Raw genomic sequence first — 8,551 nt, 5'->3', positions numbered from 1 at the left:
CAACTCTACATTTACAACCTCCCCCCGGAATGTGATGTGACTCTTGGTCCAACAATCTGTTTGGGATCGAAGTCAATTTAAAAGGCCCCGTCCAAGAATATTCCTTCCATACGCAATGTCATGGATCTCTCAATGGCAACAGCGTCCCCAAACCCGGATTCCATCTGTCATTTCTCTTGCGTGATCCCCCGCGCTATTTGGCTTTTGACGTGGTTCTGAGCTAACGAATAACGCGGGCGGAGCTCCTAGATTAGCCCCGGCTCGGGGCACCCCCTCCTCCAGCCGCCAGTCCGTGCTTTGGCGCGCCCCCTCCTTGCAGTGGTTTCTCCTGCATCTCCCCTGGGCTGGGCGGCGGGTAGTGCAGCCCGCTGAGCCGCGCCTTCGCGGCTCTCCTCTGGGTGGCCCCCGCGCCTGGGCTGACACTCATTCAGCACCGGAAGGTGAGGCGAGAGGAGGCTGTGCGGGATTCGCCGCTCCACCGCAGCACGGCCGGCTGAGCCCGCGAGCCGGGCAGACAAAAGAGGCCGCCGGGAGCCGGGAGGCACGGCCGGCGGCGGCGCGGCGATGGTGGCGCGCGGCGGCTGGGCGCTGCTGGCGCTGTGCGGGGCGCTGGCCGCCTGCGGGTGGCTCCTAGGTGCCGAAGCCCAGGAGCCCGGAGCGCCGGCGGCGGGCATGAGACGGCGCCGGCGCCTGCAGCAGGAGGACGGCATCTCCTTCGAGTACCACCGCTACCCCGAGCTGCGCGAGGCGCTGGTGTCAGTGTGGCTGCAGTGCACCGCCATCAGCAGGATCTACACCGTGGGGCGCAGCTTCGAAGGCCGGGAGCTCCTGGTCATCGAGCTGTCTGACAACCCCGGTGTCCATGAGCCTGGTAAGGGCGCTGCTCTCCGCCCTCCCTGCCCTCCCTGGAGTGCGGTAGAGGGTTGAAAGGGTTGGCTGCGGGGTGTGTGTGTGGGGGGGGGAGGGGGGACGGGGGACGGAACGAGAGAGAAGAGAAAGGTGGGTCCAGGGGTGTCTTCTGGAAAAGGGTGTCTTCTGGAAAAGGGTGTCTGGGGTGAGAGTGGGAAGTGGAGAGAGGGATAGAACCCTGGCATAGATCTCTGCTAAATCGGGCCTGGATCCCAGTCTGCCGGCATCCCAGTCTTTGCCCGCCCCATTCCCACCTAGCACCGTAATACCCTCCCTAGCTCTTACATCCTGCGGGAGTAAAGACCTGAGAGGCTGGAGGGGCTGGGGTAGGAGTACGAAGGACGCATGCAAATCTAGCGTCCCGACACTGCGCTATCAAAGATCGGAGGAGGGATATTTAGAAAGTCCTCACAAGGGACTTGGTCTTCCTTTAAGACAGGAGTTTCCGGGAAGACAAGGTGCAGAGAGCAAGGACTTAGAGGAAACGAAGAGGAGTCATTTATCATATGTGTCCTAATTTCCAGAGGACGAGCTTACCGGGTGCTGCAGGCCCTCAGTACCCGTCTCTTAACTGTGTGTGCGTACTGGGTACGCCCTTTGCTGCGGATGCTCGGGGGGATGTGGAGGAGAGCGCCACTACTGGGCTGGGGATGTGCAGACACGTAGGTCCTCCTCCAAGGGTGAAAAGTGGCCTCTGACAGGCATTCCAGTTTTGAAACTGCACATGGCCTTTCTTAGGAAAGAGGAATATTCCATTTTCTCTGTGTTAGCTACTCGAGATGGGTAGTTTGTGACCAGTTTTTTATTCCAACTAATGCTCCCACGTGGCCATTTTAGGCACCATCCTACTGAGTATAAATTAAGGTACCGTTTTAATTTCTGATGCATTTAGTATTAATAAAGAGGGATTTAAAAAATGTTCTTGGGACTTTATTCATTACGTTTCTGCTCTTTGGGAATGATCTAATCCTTTAGGCCTGGTCTCTTCTGGTAATAAAGATACAGTTAAAACAATCTGGGTTAATAATATCAACATGGAATGTTTGATTTCTTCCTGTTTTTAACAACGAAGCAAGCAAAATAGGCAAAAAATTCTCAGTGTAGGGCCAGAATAGTTTTGTAATGACATGTAAGAATTAAACTGAGAAGGTATTAAAATAGATAGTTGATAGGGATATTTGGTCTACAGATATTTAGTGTGTGGAAAATCAATAAGAAATCTTCAAAAAATGAAGCATTTCTTACATTGAAAAATGTAAGTGAAAGGCTTGTACAAGTTTGCTGGTAAAACCTTAAAATCAGATCCTAGAAAACAGTTTACAGATTGCACTGTAGCAGGTTTCAGCGTGTAGAGTTAGAAATTTTGAAAACTGTTTCATATTGTTGTCTAAAGGGAAACCTTCTTCAGTTGTAATGACTCAATTTCACTTACTACAAATAACCAAAGGGAAGACATCTTAGGCATTTCAAAAAACCAAAGCCAAGACATCATATGCACAGTTAAGGCTAATCTGAAAAGTTGTGCCTCTGCAACTGCCTACTTAATTGGAGGCCTTTGCTATTCCACTTTTTGTAGATTGCTCCTCAGAGTTTCCTACATTGTTTCTTCAAAGAGATTATGTGAAAGCCATTTTTTTTTTTTTTTTTTTTTAAGATTTATTTATTTATTTAATTTCCCCCTCTCCCCTGGTTGTCTGTTCTTGGTGTCTATTTGCTGCGTCTTGTTTCTTTGTCCGCTTCTGTTGTTGTCAGCGGCACGGGAAGTGTGGGCGGCGCCATTCCTGGGCAGGCTGCACTTTCTTTTCACGCTGGGCGGCTATGAAAGCCAATTTTTGTAAACTTTTTGTTGTCTTCTTTCAAGTTTGGAAATAAAATATAGAGTGATACTACTATTACAATGTAATGTATTTTTAATTTTTTAATTTTTAAAATTTTTTAAAAGATTTATTTATTTATTTCTCTCCCCTTCCTCCCCACCCCAGTTGTCTGCTCTCTGTGTCCATTCACTGTGTGTCCTTCTGTGACCACTTCTATCCTTATCAGTGGCACCAGGAATCTATGTTCCTTTATGTTGCCTTATCTTGCTGTGTCAGCTCTCTGTGTGTGCGGTGTCATTCTTGGGCAGGCTGCACTTTCTTTCACACTGGGCGGCTCTCCTTACGGGGCGCACTCCTTGTGCGTGGGGCTCCCCTATGCTGGGGACACCCCTGCGTGGCAGGGCACTCCTTGCACGCATCAGCACTGCGCATGGGCCAGCTGCACACGGGTCAGGGAGGGCCGGGGTTTGAACCATGGACCTCCCATGTGGTAGGTGGACACCCTAACCACTGGGCCAAGTCCGCTTCCCTAATGTATTTTTAAAAATTAGAACAATTCTTGCTTGAACATCGGGAATGTAAAGCCCATCAAGATTTGCAAATCTTTCTTTTAGACTGTACGCTCTATGATGTAGGGACTGGGTTCCCAGAGTCCAGCTCAAGGCCAGCACACACAGCAGATACTCAGTACACATTATGGAAAAAATGAATCATTCCATAAATGACTAGCACAATGTTTTAAATAAAAATGCTTTAGTCCTCATAAACACAAAATACTCAGATTTAATTCACTTTATGAAGACTAACTCAGCAATGGCTTACCTAATGTGCTTCACAGTTCCATGTTAAAGAAATTTAACTCCATGGTATTGTTTAATAACAGAATACAAATGTCTATCCATTTTACTCAAAAAAGCAGAAATAAGCGATTATGAACCAACATTTAAAAAAATTCACAAGGGTGATTTCCCTCCTGCACCCCTTTTTATAAGGGGTTAAGTAGGGTGGACATCCTCAGGAAACTAGTCAGTGTGAAGGTCTTGTCAGGATTTGCTTGATAGTAATTGTATGAATTAACTTTCTAGGAATATTCAAATTCTGGAAAATGTTCATGATTCTTAAACAGGCTTCAAATTCCTTTTAAAGCATTTTAAGAAATACAAAAAGGAACATCCATACCTGTTCTGAAGTAGAAATGGATTCATTCTGTGTTTTTTTTTTTTTTTTTTCACTCTTTATGGTTTATTTGACATTTTTGAGGTACGACACTTGAACAGTTGGTTGCATTGTAATAGGTAATTTTTTTTTTACATTACATGGCAATGTACACTACTTTGATACATTTGGTACACAAAATAAGATCCTTTAAAATAGTTATGCACAAGACATGCAATGTTGGATTTACACATTGGAGTTCAGGATATGATTGATTGGGAGGAAGGAAATTACATGAGGCATGTTAGGTAAAGGAACCAGAAGGTATAAAATACACAGTAACCACACTTTCTTCTGGTTTGAAAGGCAGCTTCAGCATGTGCATTGGCACTGGTGCCTCAGACATAAACTATTTTATATAATCAGTTTGGGACTATACAAGATAGGTATCATCTTCAGTATCAGTAAATACCTTTAGGGTTTTAAGAAACATTCCTATGTCTAACTTTTTTCCTAGGTCATCTTACTATTACTGCCGTAATCCAAGATCAGATAAAAAGAACAGGAACAGCCCCCAACTAAAATCCTGTTGTAGCTTAAACAATGAAGTGGTACATTAGAAGACTTTAAAATTGTAGCTCTTTTTGGATCCCCCAAAGTGTATCTGCACTCTTCTTCAAACGGCCTTCTTCTTCAGGAGTCAGAGTCACCTTGACAACATCTGAGATACCATTCTGTCCCAAGACGCAAGGAACACTAAGGAAGACGTCATCTTTTATTCCATAGAGTCCCTTAATCATGGTGGAAACAGGATGTACACGTCTAAGATTCTTCATTATAGTTTCTGCCAAATCTGCCACAGATAACCCAATGGCCCAGGAGGTATAGCCTTTCAGTTTGATCACCTCATAAGCACTGTCAACCACCTGTTTGTGAACCTCTTTCCATTGTTCCTTATCTGCATCAGTGCCTAACTCAGGGTGCAGATTTTTCAAGGAGACACCAGCAACATTCATTCCACTCCACACAGGCACACTAGAGTCTCCATGTTCCCCAAGGACCCAGCCATGACAGCTGGATGGGTGAACTCCCAGCCTCTCCCCCATTAGGTAACGGAACCGGGCTGAATCCAGATTGCAACCACTTCCAATAACACGGTTTTTGGGAAAGCCACTTAGTTTCCAAGCCACATAGGTCAATATATCCACTGGATTGGAAACAATAAGCAACTTGCAGTTTGGGCTGTATTTTACAACATTAGGAATGATGAATTTAAAGATGTTTACATTACGCTGGACCAAATTAAGACGGCTTTCTCCCTCTTGCTGACGAGCCCCAGCTGTGATGATAACCAGCTTGGAGTTTGCAGTCACACTATAGTCTTTGCCAGAGACAATTTTTGGTGTTCTAAGGAAAAGGGTGCCATGTTGGAGATCCATCATCTCTCCCTTCAGTTTGTCTTCTATGACATCCACAAGTGCAAATTCATCTGCCAGTTCCTTCATCAGAATACTGATGGCACAGGCCATGCCAACAGCACCAACCCCAACAACTGTAATCTTATTCTGAGGGATCTGTTCTTCCTTAAGGAGATTCTGAATCAGCTGATCCTTGAGAGTTGCCATCTTAGATTTGGAATGGGAAGGAACCGGGACTACACGTCGAGCGGGCGTCTGCTGCGCACGGTGCTTGGATCCAGACTGGGCGGCTGCAGCTCCGGGACTCATTCTGTGTTTTTTGAGCACCTGCTCACTCAAGGGGCTTAACAGGAATACACAAGATAGTGCTTGCCCTGAGGGCAATTAAGAATCTGGAATTTAAAGGATAGCAGAGAGGTGCATGGGTGGCAAGAATGGTAGTTGGAGAACTGGAGAAAGGAGACATGGAACACTAGGTAAGACAAGAAAGAATGGAGGAACAGAAGACAAGACATTTACAGATAATTGAAATTTACCAATTCTAGAGCAGCTCTTAAGGATGTATGTCTTAATAGAGCCCTGCTTTTGAAAGATGGCAACTATTATAACTATTTTCAACTCATAAATACCCTTTTTTTTTTTGTTGAAAATAATACTTATTGAGATATTAGGAAATAGTATTTAGCTTAAAATCATTTACTTGACTGAAACTTTGGTGAAGTTGCTCAAACTCATTTTATTTTCCAATAAGAGAGAGGTATCAAGTTTGTTAGTTTTCTTAATCTAAATTATTTTTTGAACTTAAAGATTTCGGTCTAATTTCTAAAGATTTAGTTGTCACAACAGAAAAACTCCACCAAAAGAAAACAACACATATACACACAAAACCCTGCCCTGGTGTAAGACTTTCAGCAAGAGGTTTACTTGGTTAGATTAGCAGTTTAAGAAAGTGTTAATACCACCAGTTCTTCCCCGAACAGAAAGAAATGATCATTTTTGTTTGGTATTAGGCTGTGGACTCAACTTGAACTTATCTCCTGAAAATGATTCATTGTCTCAGATATTCAACATTTGAAGTCCTCGTAGGAGGGGAAAAAATCTGTTTTGAATTTAATAGGGAGGAAAAGATGACACCACAGGAATCAGCTTGATTCTTCACTAGCTTCAAGTTGGGTCTCAGTCATCATTTAGTGTCATTTCGGAGACCTGCAGATATATATTTGGAGGAGGGTTACCTGAGTTTGCAGAACCAAGTGTGGTCTTGGTATCAGTCTCATCCCCTAGGGCATTGTGAGTTGGTGCCTGGTCCCTGTGGACTGGAGTAAAGACTGTGCCTAACTAAGTCGATGTCCTTAGACTGGGCCTTTGGTTCATTCTAGGTGGTTAGGCATGTCCCCATTAAATATGATAAATGCCAGGTATGGTCATGTTCCTTATTTTTCTTTCTTTTTTCTATACATGTGGACTCGTGTAGAAACACAAGTCCTATATATGCTTTGCTAGGCATACATATCCATCACTGAAATACTCATAAAAGAAACCTTTATTAACTTATGTCTACATAATGGAATTTGTATTCCCAGACCACTAATCCCAGAATTAAACAAGAGTTAAGACAAGTTTGTCTAAAACATTAATTCTTTCACATATAGTACCAAGATTGCTTTTGGGGAGAAAATCTGATTTATGGCTAAAATGCTATCTTAAAACATTCTTTAGAGCAAAGATTTTCCTCTCCCAAAAGTTGGAATGATTATTTTGGCCCTATTCCTCTTGAAATCTGTTAAAATTGAAAGTGTATGAATTCCAGTATGTATTTGCCAAATACTGTGATGGAACATTTAATGTTGGCAAAATTTCTATACAACTTGAAAAAAATAAGTGGGGATTTGTATCGCCTCTTTTCATGCTAGATAGGACGCATACCTTCATTAGTGGGAAATGATTACAACTGACCAACACTTGACTAAGATAGATGTTAGATTCTGGAGAAGGATCTAGGTGAGTATGTGTTGTCAAGAGATATTTTTAGACCTGAGTAAGTTAAAGCAGTTCTTTCCAGAAATAATGTTCTTGATTGACATGTGGTTGGCGAATAGGAGAAAGAGGAATATGGGTGGACCCTTAACAGTATATCCTGTGCTCAGAGAAATAGGTGGCTTTCTATGGAAAGGAATTTGAGAAGTAGCAAAGGAATCATCTGCCAGCATCTCCTTTATTGGATTACCATAGGGTGAAACCCCCGCCTTTACTTCCTTTGGAAAAGTTATTGATAATAAATACAAAAATTGACCCTGAAAGGGGTGGCATATTAACTCTACTTTTCCCAAAGTATATTCAGTGGAGCATTAGTTCAGCAGGGTTGATAGGTATTAGGTAAACAAATATAAACAGGTTAGTATATTGCAAGACTTATCAGAACCTTTAATGTATTAATGTATGTTTCACATCTCCAAGTTAGATATATATTATGCACTATTTCCCAATCTTCTTTCACCATGGGATCTCTTTTTTCAAGGCGCTAATCTTGGAAATAGTGTTAGGTTAGTTTGAGAAATATAGCATTTTTTAAATTGACATGTCATTAAGGATTAATTTGCCAATTCTCTAACAAAGAGCCTTGCATAGGGAGTTCCTCAGGGGTGGGGACCATGAGTTTTTCTTCTTCTTTTTTTTCTTTCTTTGCCTATTAATAGCTGGCATAGCAGTTTATGTAGAGTAAGCTCTTAAGATATGAATATTGAATTGAGAGCATGATTCTGAACAGGGAATTCAGATAATTTTGATTGGAAAGATGCAAGTAAGACAAATGGGTTCCAATTCTTTTATTATTAACTAGCTGCATGCATTTAACTTTTGTTTACTTCTGTTTCATGTCTATAGAATGGGAATCCTTAAAACACTTACCTCATAGGGTTTGTTATGAGCCCAGAGTAATGGAGTGTATGGAGAAGAATTGAATGAAGTCGCCAGCATCTAGATATCAAGAAGATGGACTAAGTTGTAAAAATCTTTCTTCACTTTCAGTTTGTCTAGAAAATATGCTCCACAGGCTTCATGTTCACATAGAAGAGATCCCCGACTGTGCCATCTTATAAAAATTTGCTTGCACAGTGCCCTGCCAAAGGCTTACCTGCATTGCTACGTTAGTATTGCTAATGCCCGGTTCACAGCTCTGAAGGACTTTTTCCTTCTCATTATTGTTTTCTTGTTCACAAATGCTTAACTTCTGTCTTAGTTTGCCAGGCTGCT

The 8,551-nt window shown here is 42.8% G+C and overlaps 2 protein-coding genes across 2 annotated transcripts in view; one reads left to right on the top strand and one right to left on the bottom strand.

The window, feature by feature from the left end:
- Positions 1 to 299: 299 nt before the first annotated feature.
- Positions 300 to 8,551, top strand: part of CPE (carboxypeptidase E) — a 141,700-nt gene continuing 133,448 nt past the window's right edge. Inside the window, exon 1 of the mRNA XM_058275000.2 lies at positions 300 to 871. Coding sequence (XP_058130983.1) covers positions 565 to 871 — 307 coding nt within the window. The 5' untranslated portion in view covers positions 300 to 564. The remainder of the gene's footprint in view (positions 872 to 8,551) is intronic.
- Positions 4,364 to 5,600, bottom strand: LOC101444466 (L-lactate dehydrogenase A chain). Its single transcript, XM_058275093.2, has one exon. It carries the CDS (start codon positions 5,504 to 5,506, stop codon positions 4,508 to 4,510), a length of 999 nt encoding a protein of 332 aa, XP_058131076.1. The 5' UTR covers positions 5,507 to 5,600; the 3' UTR covers positions 4,364 to 4,507.

Source organism: Dasypus novemcinctus, chromosome 1 (genome assembly GCF_030445035.2).
Source record: "Dasypus novemcinctus isolate mDasNov1 chromosome 1, mDasNov1.1.hap2, whole genome shotgun sequence".
Classification (NCBI taxonomy): domain Eukaryota; kingdom Metazoa; phylum Chordata; class Mammalia; order Cingulata; family Dasypodidae; genus Dasypus; species Dasypus novemcinctus.
Note: the sequence above shows the minus strand (reverse complement) of the source record. Positions and strands in the feature narration are given on the sequence as shown.

Bases quoted from the DNA above. Each gene is read 5' to 3' on its own strand.
- LOC101444466 (XM_058275093.2), bottom strand. From the start codon at position 5,506: ATGGCAACTCTCAAGGATCAGCTGATTCAGAATCTCCTTAAGGAAGAA.